Source organism: Spermophilus citellus (assembly GCF_964194105.1).
Source record: "Spermophilus citellus genome assembly, chromosome: X".
In the NCBI taxonomy this organism is placed as follows: Eukaryota; Metazoa; Chordata; class Mammalia; order Rodentia; family Sciuridae; genus Spermophilus; species Spermophilus citellus.
The window spans coordinates 26,895,355-26,913,764 of record NC_138190.1 but is presented as its reverse complement, the minus strand read 5'-3'; the positions used below and the strand labels follow the sequence as shown (position 1 = coordinate 26,913,764).

Here is an 18,410-nt window from a genome sequence, read left to right as displayed (position 1 = left end):
CTTCCATTAATTGGTTTGTTCTTGCTCTCAACAGTGGGTAATTTGGGGTGTTTTCTTGTATTTTTCATAGACAAAAACAGTGATGAAAAAGCCTTTAGCAAAATGTCTGCTGAAGGTGTGGAAAGTTCTTAAGCCTAATTTTCGCACTCTACTGAGCTAGTTCTATATTTAGTTTATGAAAGCTTCAGTCCTTTCCAGGGTATTGATCTGATGAATTTTGCCTTGTTTACTTTGGGTTCAGAGAAAATTGCCTTTGGATGCCTATTTTTGTAAGACTGAAGACCATCATACCATATAAATACTGGAGTTGTGTCACTCTGAAATGTGCATGGTTCAAACCCACCTTCATTATCTTCCCAGATTATCTGTTCTGTACCACAAGAATTGTAAGCCTCACAATTCTTGGGGTATATCAGTTTCTGATATCACTTATCTCTGTTTAGCATTAAATATTTCATCCATCATTTCCATTTAATGTTCTATTTTCTGGCATGTTGGAAAGTAGTCCTTCTAGGGTTACTTACCATGTATCCTCCTGTCTGTCCACCCTCCCCAAAACCCTTCTCTGCAGATTACGGTCAGTCTAGCACAGGGCTATGAGCGAACATCTTCCTCGCCTAAGCCTCGGTTCAAGAGCTATGCCTACACACAGGCTGCTTATGTCACCACCTCTGACCCCTCGCGGAGTCCATTTCCTTCACAGGTCTGTCAACATTTACTGTCTTCTACAAAACAGAGAACTTCTTCCAAGATAATCTGACTTTGCTTTTGTTTGTTTGAAATTGTCAGCACTTTTTTTTCTCTCTTCAAGCTGTTTTTTTTTTCCCCAGTCTTATCAGATTCTCGGATGATGCTGCTTTGTTAGGTTTAGTATATGTTGATTCTTCATGAATGAAGATGCTTGAAATAGTGACTTGTACTTTTATGATATAATTACTTCTAAGGTTCTCTTTCACAAAGGCTACCAATGATTATAAAGAACATGATTATCATTAACAGTTTTATATCTGTAACTATAAAAAGTGTGGATAAATACATGAACATTTCTAATTATAATATTTGGGGGCTTTTTCTAGAAATCTGATCTATAAATGAAACTAGAAGTATTTTTATATATTTATTCTCTTAAAGTAAATTTATGAAAAATATAACTGCAACCTTCTTCATATCATCTCTTTTAATTTTGCTTATTTAACACACACACACACACACACACAGACACATATAAACCTTGCATATAATAGTATATGAAGTATTTATTTAAAAAAAAGTCACACCAGAACCAGGTCAGATTCTATGCACTATTTAATAGTTTCTACATGATGGATTTTCTCAGTGGAGTTTTCCATTCTTGCAATATTGTAGAAAAATCTAAAAATATAAGAAATCATAGCCTTGTATGTGTTAGAGCATGGAAATGATACATACTAGAGTTGCTAGATTTGCAAGAATTTCTTTTTAAAAAAAATGCTTCATTTGGCTCATTAGAGTAGTTTGAAAAGTTCTTGAGGAAGTGTTTTTTATAAGAACTGAACTATGAAAAGGAGTTTAGAAATTATTCACCTGATCCTATTGGTAAATTTGAAAGTATACATTTTTGGAGACTCATTGATTTTTTTAAGGTAGTGTTGTACATATCATTAGCAATTCATTTGTCAGTTAATTGATGTATGAGGCTGAAAATTCTAAACTGTGTAAGATTCCCCCAAGGAAACATCTATTTTAGTGCAGAGTTACGCCTGTATCCTTGGCTAGTTTCTTGCAAAGCCAAATAAAGGAGACTGAGTGAGAAAGATTTTTGTGACTCAGCCTCATCTTCAATTCATTTTCTAAGTTTTCAAAAAGATGAGTTGTATAATCTTCAACAAGAAACAACCAGTTTCCTTATTAGCAGTTAAAAATAATAATTCTGTCACACATTATTGAGTGTTTTCATATATGACACATGTGAACTAATTTAATCCTTTTAACATCCCTTATGGGTGGGAAATACTATTTTAATCTCCATTTAAAATTTAAATCTATCTATTCTTCCCTTACTCACTAGGCTCTTTTTAATCACTCTTATCCCATGAAAACCACCAACGCTTACAGAGTAGGGAGTACATCCTAAAATAAAGGGGCATAAACCAAAAGAAAGATACAAGATTTTCCCCCTCATTATCCCTTTATTGAATTGCCTTTTCTTTTCTCCAATGTCTATTCTGGCAATATATTTGTACCTCATTACCACCTCATTAAGGCATTGCTCAGGTATGACTCCTTAATGAGATAATTGTAAATGGATTTAAATTTTGCCAAACTGTATGCTCAGTCTACTTTCATGTAAATATTACTAAATATATAATATTTCATAAAACATTCAGTTGAATTTGCTTATCTGTGTCATTTAACATAGGCTATTGAAATAAGCCTCTTTTTTTAGAAGAGAAGCAGCACAAATCATAAGAGATAGGTAATGACATATTCTGATGGTTACTAAAGGGAGCGCATCAGAAGATGATGTTACACGTAGTTAACTTTGATAAGTTTATGTCCTCAATAGTCACACTAAGAAAATTTTTTTTCGTAATCTTATAAGGACTGATTCTCCACTGTCTGCTCCACTTCCAATGAACTCAAAGACAGATTGGATTAGATTCTGTCAGGTTTTTGGTGGTCTGCAAAGAAGCATAACATTTTCTACATAAAAGGAGAGGAACATCCAAGTGACTGTCTCCTATGCAAAACATACAAGCTATCAATAATATTCACAGGTCTCAGTATCTTACAAACATCAATTATCTTTCTGTTCCTAACTTGGAAAATGGGATTTATACTCATTAAAGTTTGTTGAGGTGAAAGGATCCCTAGCAATAAAAGAGTTATCCTCATAAATTCCCAAGAAGAAATAATATTTGGTGTGAGCCACACACAATTAATGACATCCTTTCTATAATTGTGCGTAATTCCTCTATTAATGATTTTTATCATGACTCTATGCTAATTGTATCTTTTATAAAATATCCTCAATCTCTCTTTCATCTTCAATGTGTCCATCTCTCCTCAGTCCTCACTCTGTCCCAAACTTCTGCATGCACACATCCATGTACAGAGAAAAAACCCCAACATGGCGCCTAAAGACCTCTTTTTCCTACCTTCCTCTTTTCTGCAGTGGCGCGAAAAGTTCCTGCCCGTGTGAACTCTCCCGCCGGCGCCAATTTCAAATCTTGCTGGCAGGGAACCTTAGCCCAATAAGAACTAATTCCTGGGCTCTGGAGCTGATATCTGGAAGAACTTGCCAATAAACGTTGGCCTGCCATTTATCTAAGCCCTACCATCTCCCCCTTAGTTCTATATAAGCACACAGCCTTTTGCAATAAAATTGGAATTCTCCGGGCGAAGTGTCTTTGCATGGGGAATTCTTTCACATGCCTCTTTCCCAAACATCTTCTGATTGTCTTGTTTGTATACTTTTATGCAATCCTTTCTTTTACCTACCATCTGTAGTGTAGCATATGCTTTATTCATTCATCTATTTACTTAACAATAAATATTCTTAGTCACAGAATGAAATGATTTTATTAAGCTTTCATGACTTTCACCATCATTGAAACACTTTTCTAAAAGTCTATACACTCAGTAGATTCTTCTTCTTCCCCCATTACAATTCCATATGTCATTCATTATCTTGCTCTTTCTCCTCTTCCAACTCCCTCAGCATAGGTATCTCTGGGAAGATCCCTTGTCCATTCTGTCTGTATGTTCATTCCCTTATCCATATGATTTGATCACCTGTATTCAGTGTGAATGGAAGTGACCATTGTATTTGTGTTCTTAACACTTCCAGTCTCTCTGGAGTTACAGCCATGTTTCCAACTCATTTTCAAATCTCTGAAGTGTACCTATGTCTTGAGGTACATTTATGTTTCAACCTATTATTGTCCCCAAGTGAACTTTATTTCATCATTCATGGACCTTTTTCTTGTCCTTTTTGTTATGTGAATGAGGATGTGACTCAATAGTCATTGAGGCTTACATATGATACATAATCTTTCTATTCTGTATTGATCTGATAATCAATAATAAAACAAATCCAGCCAATCCTTTCTCTGAAACATTTCTCAATTAAGTTATGTCCATTCAATTTTCATAGGTGCCCTTTTGATTCACTCTCTTAGTACATGTCTATCAGATTACAGAAATAAACTTACAGTTGATATCACTACCTTTAGTTCAACATTCTCTAAACCAGAATCCATTTCTTTATTCATAGCCCTAATAATATTATTCCTAAAATTTTCCTCACTTTAATTTGTCTGTATAGCAATCCATTCCTAATTTCTTGTAAAAGCATCATGATCCATTAGTGATTTTCATTTTCATGCTTATTACACGCTCATGTGTTTTATGTTTTCTTCAACCAAATTAAGTCACTGCTTCTCCTCTGTAAGAAGCAACATATTTGCCATCTTAGCTTTTATGCATCCCTTCACCAAGGTTGACTTTGGGTTTCCTTTACAAATTGGCCAGTGCTATCCATATTTCAATGCCTAATCAATAAGTGACAGATCCTGAAGTCTATTTCAGATTCATTTTACTCAAAGCCTGTAATCTTAATATTAGAGTAATACTAAACTCTTCATTTTAGTTCTTCTATATGGGGCTACTCATGCATGGAATAGTAGTCATTTATTCAATAATTTACCATTTATTAATCACCTACTATATATAGGTATCATTGTAAGATTAAATATTACATCAATAAAGAAACACAGAAAATATTTCAATGGAAAGTATTTTCTTAAATAATTAAAATAGTATGTCAAATATTAAAATATTAAAAATTGATAGTTAAAATAAGTGCTAAAAAATAAAACGGCAAAGAGTAATGTGCAATAGGTAGTAGAATGGAACTTGAAATTTTATTTTGGGCAGTAAGAGAAGGACTAAGAAGTTAAATTTTGAGTAAAGATTGAAAGGAAGCATGAGTATCTGGGGAAGAGACTTCCAAGAAAAAGAAATACAGGGGCTAGGTCTGTAGCTCAGAGCACTTTCCTCACAAATGTGAGGCACTGGGTTCAATCCTTAGAATCATATAAAAATTAACATATAAAATAAAGGCATGTTGTCCTTCCACAACCACAAAATTATTTTTTAAAAATACAATAGTATAAAAGCTGTAAACTTTGATGATACTTGGAATATCAGGGAGAGATATGAGTGGGAAACTGACTGATAGGAGAAAGATGGAAGCAGGGAGATGAGTTAGAATTCTGTAATAATCCGTGAAAGATATGACAGAAGTCTACATCTGGATTACTTCAGTAAGCAGGATGTATAATAGTTGATGAATTCCAGATAATTTAAAGGACAACCCACACAACTTGCTAAGGTAATGCAAAGCAAGTGTTTGCTGAATTATTTAAGAACTTTTCGTGGTATTGTTTAAAACAAAAACAAAAAGGATGAATACAACTTCTAATATGTATGAAGCGTAAAACATAAGTAAACTGATTTATGGGTTTTAGCTAATGAAGAACAAGTAGCTTGTAAGACATAAGCAACAGGTATAGTAGTGTGTGTGTTAAATATAGATAATGAATTCATAATATGCTTCATATATTAAAATAGATGGAATAAATGATGGGATAGACAAGAATGTTTCTTAAAGACAAAAAAGATGAAAACAACAAATCACAAGATATACTCAAATCATCTCTCAGCTGAAAGCTATATCATTTCTAAATTGCCTACTCACTGGTGATACTCAGTATAGTATTATTGTATCCCTTCATAGATTCTACCTAAAAAGTCATATACTTCCCATAGCAAACTAATTGATGAACTATGACTAAAAGCTAGGTTTGCATGCCTCTGCATCTCCTCAGTACAACAAATATATGTTTTGACCTCAGTTGCCTTCTGTGTATTGGACCCCTACTGTAAATCTTGCTTCTGGTTCTGCCCACCATAAAATCATCAGGAAAGGTTGATGCAACAAAACATGAACATTGCATAACTCATGCTTTAAATAGTGTGCTCCTTTTAACTATTTGTACCTTCTCATAGTTGTACTACCTTCCCCATCGCTTTCCTCTTATCACATAATTTAAATTAATTTAATAAATGGTATGATTTGAATACTTAATTTTATCTGTGAATCTGTTTCATAATCTCTGAAATAGCATAACTGCTAGAAAAATTGGAGGCCTCCATTGCATAAAGATCATTCCATACTTGACCAACTAAGTATGTCTTATGAAAGAATTAAATAAAACAAGGATTACTACATGGTTTTTTGGCATAAGGATCAGGCAGAATAGTTGCCACCAACAAAGATGGGACTAACTGTAGGAGGAGCAAGTTTGGGAGTTAATGTTGAGAGCTCAGTTTTGAACATGTTAATCTTGAAATGCCTGTGAATCTGAATATATGTTGACAAGTATTTCTCAAACCAGAGTTGAGGATAAATAATTTGGAAGGCACCAGTGTGTACATAATATCTAAATTCATTGACCTGGGTGAGATTACCCCTGAAAAATGTAGATAGTGATAGATAGGAGATCTCTAGATTTGAGAATGTGTCAGAGAAGGGCCTAAAAGGGGTAGTCAGAAAGAGGGAGAGGAAAAGAAGGAGGTGTGGTACTCTACAGTCCAGGAGGAGAAAGTGCTTCAGGAAGAATAGTGTCTATTAAGTATTAAAGATTAGTTCAAATAACATAGAAAACTGAATATTAGCCAGTCAATTTAACAAAATGTCAGTAGGGTAGGATCCCTGGGAAATTCTCGTATTACACTGTTATCACAGTGTAATTACTAATAATACCCCTATTCATTCTCAAAACTTTTCCATTTTGACCATTAAGTTATATACTTACTCGGACTCTTACTTATAGTCAGTTCTATAAGACCAATTTCATTGGTGTGTGGGGTGTGTGTGTGGCGGGGGAGGGCTAACAGGAGTGAGTTTATAAGAGAATGAAAGTCAGGGGCTACCTGCATTGCAACACTTAAAAATTACACTGAAAAATTGATGTTCACCTGGGCAAAATCATACCCCTCTTGGATTAATCCATTCTGGTAACTGATAACTAGTCTATGCATTAGTTTTATATTGCTGCTGTAACAAAATAGTTTGTATCTTTAACAAAAAACTTTGTATCTTACAATTCTTTAGTTCAGGAATTCAACATGGGTCTCACTGAGCTAATATAAAGTTATAAGCAGGGCTGATTTCTCTCCAGAAACTGTAAGGAAGAATATGTTTTCTTGCCTTTCCCAGCTTCTAGAGGCTGCCCTTATTCCCTGGTTCATAGCCCCCTCAAGGGCAATAGAGTCTTTCTCATATCACATTACTTTGATCTAAAATTTGTTTCCCTCTTTATGATCACATTGAGTTCACTTGAATAATCCAGGAAACATCATGTATTTTAAAGTCAGATGATTAGCAAGCTTAATTCCATTTGCACCTTCAGTTCTTCACTGTTATGGAATATAACCTATTCACAAATCCCAGGGATTACGACATAGACATCTTTGGAAGGTGTGTGTTTTTTCTACCTACAGTCTACTACTGTGGCATGCAAATCTGAGAAAGGTATCCGTTATCTGAAGGCATCCATTATCTGAAGCTACCAGTAGGTACATATTACTTTGCATTTTCCCAGGTATTCCTCAGCATCAAGTTGTTCCCTTTCTCTTTTATGGACTGCATATTAGCCTCATCCTTCTTCCAGAGGCACTGTGAAGCTGCTCTTATGCTAAAAAAAATGTAGGGAAAAAGTTAAACTATATACTGTGTTTCTGCCTACAAGGACCTTATCTTTGTGTTCCTTAACACAGCTTAGTCCACATCCATTTAATAAACTTGACCCCTCAGTAGTGTCCTTTGCTATTTAATACTTACAAATTAAAGGAATCAAGCTTTGGAAAGTTCTTCATACTTTTTATACTCCTATAATTCTATAAGGATAAGAGGGATTATATGCCTTGAAATCATGCCAGAATAAAAAAGAGGCACTTTTCTTATTTAACTAATATTTGCAGTTTTAAAAACTCTTTCAAATATACATATAATTTGACCAATATAACAAATGTGTGAGATGAGTTTTTGCAATCATATTTGAGGGGATATGTCAGTGGAAAAAAAAGGGATTAGTTGAAGCAGCTAGTCATTTGCAGAACTGGGATTGAAACCTAATATCATGACTTCTAGTATCGGTTCTGATGTTTTACCATTTGAAACCCCCAGCCTGATCAGTCACAGGGTTTTCTCTTTTCCCATCACCCTTACATACTTTATTTACATTAGTCCTCTATTTAGGAAGACAAAAGTCATTCTCTCTGGTCCTTTTCATTATATAGTGAACAATAGCTATCAATCTTAGGGAGTGTAATACTCATAATAGGACACATAAATAATTATTTATGCATTTGTGAAATAAGAAGCGACTGAACACTTAAAATAGAGAGTGAACATAAAGTACATAGAAATAACATAGACACATCTCCATATTACAAAATATCTATAAAATGATGCAAAAGTTATAATTATATTTGACAGTAAAATCTGCTTTTATAATAATAGAGACAAAACAGCAAACCCATATTTATGGGTTTCTTCAAAATAATTAAAGATGAAGTTAAGAAAAGCAGAGTTATCTTTCAAATTTTTATATGATAAATATTCATAAAGTATAGGGTTAAGCTGAGATACATTTGATAATACTAGATAGTGAAAAACAGCATTTAGATATTCAAGAATCAAAAGAAATACAAAGGAAGTACCCATTATAAAAAGTGTATGCATGTCTTCAATGTTTCTTTCTACTCAGAAATATTTCATTCTTCTCAGAGCTTCAACTCTATCCCTGAAAAGGTCCAGTTCTAAAGTTTTATTTCCCAACTGACTAAAGTTTACACACAGAGATGTCTTACCATAACCTCAAGTTCAACATATTTAAAGTTGAGCTCAACCTTGTCTATAGTTCCAGGGGTTATCTAACATTTACTTTTATCTGTGCTTACAATAATCTAGCCATGTGTGCAGTCTTCTATTTCAACTCTTTTATAGTTAATTGTTAATTTTCATTAGTTAATTCCTACTGATTTCCGTTGGCATCTTTTCCTTCCTCTCTGTTAGCCTGGATTTCAAAACTTTCCATGATCTGTCTTTCTCTCTCCTCTTAAATAACGCTTTCCCTTACATCTCAATCTAGCCTTATACGATCAGCCCTCCATATCTATAGATTCTCCCTCCATGAATTTATCCAACTATAGATGAAAATAGTCAGTAAAAAACCCTGCATTTGTATGAAATATGTACAGAGAATTTTTCTTATTATTCCATAAACAATACTGTATAACATTTACATTGTATTAGGTATTAACTATGACATGAATTAAAGTATAAGGGAAAACTTGTAGGTTTATGAAACTATGATGACCTTTTATATAAGGAACTTGAATATCTTCAGATTTTGGTATTTACAGAAAGTTCTAGAACCAATCCCTCATAGTAACTGAAGGAGGACTGTAGTTTATTTTTAAATTATGCTAATCAGTGCTTGCTTCTTTCCCTTTCTCCTTGACTCTTGCTGTTTCTCTTTTTCACACATATATGTCAACATGAACATTCTCTTACAGTCACAAGGGATTTTCTAGAATAATGACTCATCTTAACACTAAATGGCAAGTATCAGGATTTGAGTGATAGGTGAAAGGAAGAAGTCTCATCCAAAGTCCTACATATCAATTTTACTTATATTTACTATAGGATACATATGAATATTATTTTAAAATAGAAAAGAAAAAATGTAGACAATGGAAATCAAATGTCCTTTCTGCCCTTGACACCCTTTCTAGAATGTGTGTGTATATGTGTGTATATACATATATATAATATTTCAAGTATTTGTTATTTTTTATTATTGTCAGTGAAATTGAGCATCATTTTCTTTCCTAGTAAATGTTTATATTTCTCCATTTTCACCAATTGGAATAGTATTTTATCATTAATTTGCCTAACTAGTTTTAGTGATATGCAATACAAATAATTTTCACAATTTTTTACTTGTCTTTGAATATTTGTAGTATTTTTCTCTATTCAAAGTGTTATTATTTTGTGTAGTTGAGAACTCTTTAATCTTTTGTATCATTTCTTTTTAATGTTATTTCATGAGAAGGTCATATTTTAAAAAGACACTGTTAACTGGGCAAGGTGGTGCATGCCTATTGTCCCAACTACTCTTCAGGTTGAAGCAGGAGGATTGCAAGTTTGAGACCAGCCCAAGCAACACAGCAAGACCCTGTCAAACTGTAAAAAGCCCTGGGGATGTAGCTCTGTGGTAGAATGTCCCTGGGCTCAATCCCCAATACCACAAAAATTTTTATTCAAATGGTAGTTAAAGGGGCTGGGGTTATAGCTCAGTGATAGAGTGCTTGCCTCTCATGTGCGAGGAACTGGATTTGATTCTCAACACCACATATAAATAAATAAAGGTCCATTGACAACTGAAAAAATATTTTTAAAAAATGGTAGTTAAGAATTCTCCCATGGTTTATTCAATACTTTCTGCAGAAGCTACCCAGTTGTTGAAGCCATCTGTTGATTAATGTTCATAATATATATGTATGCCTTTTTTAGGAACGAGGGAACATATCTTAGAAACTGCCCTCTCATATTTTGCTTTTATCTTAATGGACAGGATTATGTCATCTCCTTATACCTAAACCAAAAGGGGAGAACTGAATTATCATATTTGCTTAAATCAATAAAAAGTCTGCCATGCTTGAATCAATATAGGCAAAGTTGAACCAGGTGATTTCTGATTCAAATTACATTTTATTAGAAGGTAGAAAGTAGAGAAGAAAATAAATGTTATTTTGGCAATTAGCAGTTTATGTTAAACTACCCTAGAGCTTTATGGAATTTGTATTGAAGCCTAGAAATTTCCCTTGAAGGTAGTTGAGGTAAGCAAAACATGTACTTGTTACTCCAGCAGAGGGGAATCATCCATTTACTCTAGGAGAGGGGAATCATCCATTGAAATCACATTTGTTCAGAGCAACATTAATTCTTGAGGTGGAAAAGAACTAGTTGAACAGAGAAGAAGCACGAATTGTGACATCAGAAAGATTTAAATTTACATCACAATTCTGTCACTTTCTAGCCACATAGCCTTGACAAAGTTTCTTTTTTTTCACATATTATATGATTTTATTCATATACAGAATAAGTAATTCCATAGAAACTGAAATAATGCATCATGTGCCTGAGAACATTAATCTAGAGTAAGTTTCTTCGAGGCATATTTTAGTAAAAAACTTCTGTGTTAAAGAGCATTAGAGTATCTAGGCAAAAATAAATCCATGACTTTTACATAATAAGGGGAATAAAAATTATATTGTTACACTAATAGCTTATTCTCATGCTTTATGCCATGAGAAAATAGAATGCATAATTAAGACATCAAGGAAAGAATATTGGGATCCAAGGATTTTATATCCTGCAAAACTGACTTTCAAGTATAAAGAACACAGAAAGCAGCTATTAACATGAAAGAACTCAGAAAATATCTTTACCAGGAAATCTCTCTAAGAAATTTAAAGAATGAGGTTCAGGTAACCAAGATAACTAGAGATTATAGCATACAATGGCTATACATATGATCTGGCAATGAAGATAGAATAAACCAATAACAAAAAAAGGATTATGGATATGCCTCAGTGGTAGAACACTTAGTGAGCATGAATGAGACCCTGGTTTCCTCACCAGCATTGAAAAAAATTTTTTGAGATGGGGTCTCACTGTGTTGCCGTAAGCTGGCCTTCAATTCAATTCTTGCCTCAGTTTCCTGAGTAACTGGGATACATATGTGTGCCATTGTGCTAGCTATATTAGATGGTATATTTTAAAGTAGATTTCTGAACTATTCTGTTCTGTTTAGTATGTTTGTTTTATGCAAATGTATTGTCTTGATTACTATTGCTACATAATACATTTTGATATCAGATATTATGTCTTCTTTTTTTTGTTCTTTTTTTATTGTTGGTCATTCAAAACATTACATAGTTCTTAATATATCATATTTCACAGTTTGATTCAAGTGCATTATGAACTCCCATTTTTACCCCGTATACAGATTGCTGTATCACATCAGTTACACTTCCATTGATTTACATATTGCCATTCTAGTGTCTGATGTATTGTGCTGTCTATCCTATTCTCTACTATCCCCCCTCCCCTCCCCTCCCCTCCCCATTTCTCTCTCTACCCCCTCTACTGTAAATCATTTCTTCCACTTGTATTATTCTTCTCTTACCCCTCATTTCCTCTTATATGTAATTTTGTAAAACCCTGAGGATCACCTTCCATTTCCATGCAATTTCCCTTCTCTCTCCCTTTCCCTCCCACCTCTCATCCCTGTTTAATGTTGATCTTCTTCTCAAGCTCTTACCCCCTACCCTGTCCTTGATTACTCCCCTTATATCAAAGAAGTCATTTGGCATTTGTTTTTTAAGGATTGGCTAGCTTCACTTAGCATAATCTGCTTAATGCCATCCATTTCCCTCCAAATTCTATGATTTTGTCATTTTTTAATGCAGAGTAATACTCCATTGTGTATAAATGCCACATTTTTTTAATCCATTCATCTATTGAAGGGCATCTAGGTTGGTTCCACAATCTTGCTATCATGAATTGTGCTGCTATGAACATCGATGTAGTAGTGTCCCTGTAGCATGCTCTTATTAAGTCTTTAGGGAATAGACCGAGAAGGGGAATAGCTGGGTCAAATGGTGGTTCCATTCCCAGCTTTCCAAGAAATATCCTTACTGCTTTCCAAATTGGCTGCACCAATTTGCAGTCCCACCAGCAATGAACAAGTGTACCCTTTTCCCCACATCCTCTCCAGCACTTCTTGTTGTTGGACTTCATAATTGCTGACAATCTTACTGGAGTGAGATGGTATCTTAGGGTGGTTTTGATTTGCATTTCTCTGACTGCTAGCGATGGTGAGCATTTTTTCATGTACTTATTGATTGATTGTATGTCCTCTGAGAAGTGTCTGTTCAGGTCCTTGGCCCATTTGTTGATTGGGTTATTTGTTTTCTTATTGTCTAATTTTTTGACTTCTTTGTATACTCTGGATATTAGGGCTCTATCTGAAGTGTATGGAGTAAAGATTTGTTCCCAGGATGTTGGCTCCCTGTTTACCTCTCTTATTGTTTCTTTTGCTGAGAAAAAACTTTTTAGTTTGAGTAAGTCCCAATTGTTGATTCTAGTTGTTAACTCTTGCGCTATGGGTGTCCTATTGAGGAATTTGGAGCCCGACCCCACAGTATGTAGATCATAGCCAACTTTTTCTTCTATCAGACGCCGTGTCTCTGATTTAATATCAAGCTCCTTGATCCATTTTGAGTTAACTTTTGTGCATGGCGAGAGAAAGGGATTCAGTTTCATTTTGATGCAAATGGATTTCCAGTTTTCCCAGCACCATTTGTTGAAGATGCTATCCTTCCTCCATTGCATGCTTTTAGCCCCTTTATCAAATATAAGATAGTTGTAGTTTTGTGGGTTGGTTACTGTGTCCTCTATTCTGTACCATTGGTCCACCCGCCTGTTTTGGTACCAGTACCATGCTGTTTTTGTCACTATTGCTCTGTAGTATAGTTTGAAGTCTGGTATCGCTATACCGCCTGATTCACACTTCCTGCTTAGCATTGTTTTTGCTATTCTGGGTCTTTTATTATTCCATATGAATTTCATGATTGTTTTATCTATTTCTATAAGAAATGCTGTCGGGATTTTGATTGGCATTGCATTAAACCTATAGAGAACTTTGGGTGATATCGCCATTTTGATGATGTTAGTTCTGCCTATCCATGAACAGGGTATATTTTTCCATCTTCTAAGGTCTTCTTCTTTCTCTCTTTCTGGTTCTGTAGTTTTCATTGTATAAATCTTTCACCTCTTTTGTTAGGTTGATTCCCAAGTATTTTATTTTTTGGGGGGATATTGTGAATGGAGTAGTTGTCCTCATTTCCATTTCAGAGGATTTGTCGCTGATATACAAGAATGCATTTGATTTATGCGTGTTGATTTTATATCCTGCCACTTTGCTGAGTTCATTTATTAGCTCTAATAGTTTCTTTGTAGACCCTTTTGGGTCTGCTAGGTATAGAATCATGTCATCTGCAAATAGTGATAATTTAAGTTCTTCTTTTCCTATTTTTATGCCTTTAATTTCTTTTGTCTGTCTAATTGCTCTGGCCAGTGTTTCGAGGACTATGTTGAACAGAAGTGGTGAGAGAAGGCATCCCTGTCTTGTACCAGATCTTAGAGGGAATGCCTTCAATTTTTCTCCATTCAGAATGATGCTGGCCTGTGGCTTAACATAGATTGCTTTTACAATGTTGAGGTATGATCCTGTTATCCCTAATTTTTCTAGAGTTTTGAACATAAAGGGATGCTGTACTTTGTCGAAAGCTTTTTCTGCATCTATCGAGATGAACATATGGTTCTTATTTTTAAGTCTATTGATGTGGTAAATAACATTTATTGATTTCTGTATATTGAACCAGCCTTGCATCCCAGGAATTAATCCTACTTGGTCATGGTGTATAATTTTTTTGATAGGTTTTTGAATCCGATTCGCCAGAATTTTATTGAGGATTTTTGCATCTAGGTTCATTAGAGATATTGGTCTGTAGTTTTCTTTCTTTGAAGTGTCTTTGTCTGGTTTAGGCATCAGGGTGATGTTGGCCTCGTAGAATGTATTTGGAAGTTCTCCCTCTTTTTCTATTTCCTGAAATAGCTTGAAAAGTATTTGTGTTAGTTCCTCTTTAAAGGTTTTGTAAAACTCTGCTGTATACCCATCCGGTCCTGGGCTTTTCTTAGTTGGTAGTCTTTTGATGGTTTCTTCTAGTTCCTCAATTGTTATTGGTCTGTTTAGGTTGTCTATATCCTCCTGACTCAATCTGGGCAGATCATATGACTTAAGAAATTTATCTATGCCTTCACTATCTTCTATTTTATTGGAGTATAAGGCTTCAAAATAATTTCTGATTATCTTCTGTATTTCTGAAGTGTCTGTTGTGATATTGCCTTTTTCATCCCATATGCTAGTAATTTGGGTTCTCTCTCTTCTTCTCTTTGTTAGCATAGCTAAGGGTCTGTAAATTTAATTTATTTTTTTTCAAAGAACCAACTTTAATTTTGTTAATTTTTTCAATTGTTTCTTTTGTTTCGATTTCATTAATTTCAGCTCTGATTTTAATTATTTCTTGCCTTCTACTTCTTTTGCTGTTGTTTTGCTCTTCTTTTTCTAGGATTTTGAGATGAAGTATGAGATCATTTATTTGTTGGTTTTTTTCTTTTTTTAAGGAATGAACTCCAATCAATGAATTTTTCTCTTAGAACTGCTTTCAATGTGTCCCATAGATTCCGATATGTTGTGTCTGAGTTTTCATTTAACTCTAAAAATTTTTTAATTTCTTCCTTGATGTCTTCTAAAACCCATTGATCATTCAGTAACCTATTGTTCATTCTCCAAGTGATGCATGATTTTTCCTTCCTTCTTTTATCGTTGATTTTCAGTTTCATTCCATTATGATCAGATAAGATGCATGGTATTATCTCTACTCCTTTATATTGTCTAAGAGTTGCCCTGTGACATAATATATGATCTATTTTTGAGAAGGATCCATGTGCTGCTGAGAAAAAAGTGTAACTGCTTAATGTTGGGTGGTATATTCTATATATGTCAATTAAGTCTAGGTTATTAATTGTATTATTGAGTTCTATAGTTTCCTTATTTAACTTTTGTTTGGAAGATCTGTCCAGTGATGAGAGAGGTGTGTTGAAGTCTCCCATGATTATTGTATGGTGGTCTATTAGACTCTTGAACTTGAGAAGAGTTTGCTTGATGAACATAGCTGCACCATTGTTTGGGGCGTATATATTTATGATTGTTATGTCTTGTTGGTATATGGTTCCCTTGAGCAGTATGTAGTGTCCCTCTTTATCCCTTTTGATTAACTTTGGCTTGAAATCTATTTTATTTGATATGAGTATGGACGCTCCTGCTTGTTTCCGCAGTCCATATGAGTGATATGATTTTTCCCAACCTTTCGCCTTCAGTCTATGTATATCTTTTCCTATCAAATGCGTCTCCTGTAGGCAGCATATTGTTGGGTCTTGTTTTGTGATCCATTCAACTAGCCTGTGTCTCTTAATTGGTGAGTTTAAGCCAGCCATTAACATTTAGGGTTATTATTGAGATATGGTTTGTTCTTCCAGCCATATTTGTTTATTAATGTTGCTAAACCTGATTTGTTTTCCTCTTTGATTACTTTCCCCCCTTTACTGTCCTACCTCCCACTGTTGGTTTTCATTGTTATTTTCCATTTCCTCTTCCTGTAATGTTTTGCCAAGGATTTTTTGAAGAGATGGCTTTCTAGCTGCAAATTCTTTTAACTTTTGTTTATCGTGGAAGGTTTTAATTTCATCTTCCATCCTGAAGCTTAATTTCGCCGGATACACAATTCTTGGTTGGAACCCATTTTCTTTCAGTGTTTGAAATATGTTATTCCAGGATCTTCTAGCTTTCAGAGTCTGTGTTGAGAGATCAGCTGTTATCCTGATTGGTTTACCCCTAAATGTAATCTGCTTCCTTTCTCTTGTAGCTTTTAAAATTCTCTCCTTATTCTGTATGTTGGGCATCTTCATTATAATGTGTCTAGGTGTGGATCTCTTATGATTTTGCACATTCGGCGTCCTGTAGGCTTCTAGGATTTGGGATTCTGTCTCATTCTTCAAGTCTGGGAAGTTTTCTCGAATTATTTCATTGAATAGATTGTTTATTCCTTTGGTTTGGAGCTCTGTGCCTTCCTGTATCCCAATGACTCTTAAGTTTGGTCTTTTAATGTTATCCCATATTTCTTGGATGTTCTGCTCATGGTTTCTTAGCAGTCTTGCTGAGCTGTCTATGTTCTTTTCAAGTTGAAATACTTTGTCTTCATTGTCTGATGTTCTATCTTCTAAGTGATCTACTCTGCTGATAGTATTCTCAATTTTGTTTTTAAGTTGGTTTATTGCTTCCTGCATTTCTAGGATTTCTATTTGTTTGTTTTTTATTACCTCTATCTCCCTGTATAATTGATCTTTTGCTTCCTGGATTTGTTTATGTAGTTCCTTGTCAAAGTGATCTTTCATTGTCTCAATTTGCTGTCTCATGTCTTCCTTGAGACTCCAGATCATCTGAAGCATGTATATCCTGAACTCTTTATATGACATTCCATCTGTTGCAGCTATTACCTCTTCTAAAGTTGAGTTGACCTGCATTGGTTGTGGTCCTTTCTTTCCTTGTCTTTTCATACTGCTCACGTTTCTTTCTGCTTCATGAAACTGTTGTGTTTTTTAAATTTTCCCCCTATTTATTTATATTGCTCTTGTATAGTTGGAAAATCTCCCTTGCAGGGCAGGTAGTGGCTGTGCTCCTCCTCTAATTAGGGTGATCTGTCTACCATGCTGGTCGGTTGCAGGTCTGCCCACCCTGCGGGCGCGGGTGGCGGCTCTGCTCTGCCCCCACTCCAATTGTGGTGATGTAACTACCACGCCCTCGGGTCGTTGGTCCTGATCCGGATGTGGGCGGCGGCTCTGCTCGGTCCCTACTCCAATTGGTGTGACGTGTCTACCACGCTGGCAGGCCTCTAGGCCTGTTCCACAGGTGGGTTGCAGGTCTGCCTACTTTGCGGGCTCCGGCGGCAGTTCTGCTCAGCCCCCACTCCCAATGGGGGTACCTGACTGCCTCTCCAATGGGTTGCTGGGCCTTTTCCGGACACGGGCGGCGGCTCTGCTCCACCCCCACTCCAACCAGTGTGACGTGACTGCCTCGGTGCTACGTGTCCACCATGCTGGAAGGCTACCGGGCCTGTCCTGCCAGTGGGTCGCAGGTCTGCCTTCCTTGCAGGCTCAGACGGCGGTTCTACACAGCCCCTACTCCAAATGGGGTGACTTGGCTACCGCGTCCTCTGGTCGCTGGTCCTGTTCCAGGCGTAGGCGGCTACTCTCTTCTGCCCCAGCTGCAGTTGGGGTGTCGTGATACCACGCCGGCGTGTCACTTGGCCTGTTCTGGGTGCAGGCGGCAGCTCCACTCTGCCCCTCTGGCCCCCACTGCACCCAGCAGGACCCGGACCGAGAAGCAGTTACCGCGGGGTCCCCGTCCCTGGGCCAAAGCCGCTCCGGAAGCCAGAACCCGGCCTCTCCTCGCCCGGTGCACGCTCCGCTAGGAGCAGGCTCCAAGGAGCGATCTCCGCGGGTTCCCCAGCCCTAGGCCAAAGCAGCTCCGGGAGCCAGAGCCCGGCCGCTCCAAGCTCTCCGAGCTCGGTGCACGCTCTGCTGGGAGCAGGCTCAAAGACGCAGTCCC

At 36.1% G+C, this 18,410-nt stretch overlaps 1 protein-coding gene across 6 annotated transcripts in view; it reads left to right on the top strand.

Annotated features, from left to right (window-relative positions):
• DMD (dystrophin) overlaps positions 1–18,410 on the top strand; it is a gene marked incomplete at its 3' end in the record, with an annotated part of 2,539,585 nt that overhangs the window by 922,195 nt on the left and 1,598,980 nt on the right. For 5 of the 6 annotated variants that reach the window (XM_081277777.1, XM_081277778.1, XM_081277776.1 and 2 more), the window contains exon 9: positions 572–703. The exons of the other annotated variant lie outside the window; for it this stretch is intronic. In XM_081277777.1, coding sequence (XP_081133903.1) covers positions 572–703 — 132 coding nt within the window. The remainder of the gene's footprint in view (positions 1–571; positions 704–18,410) is intronic. 6 annotated transcript variants of the gene reach the window in all.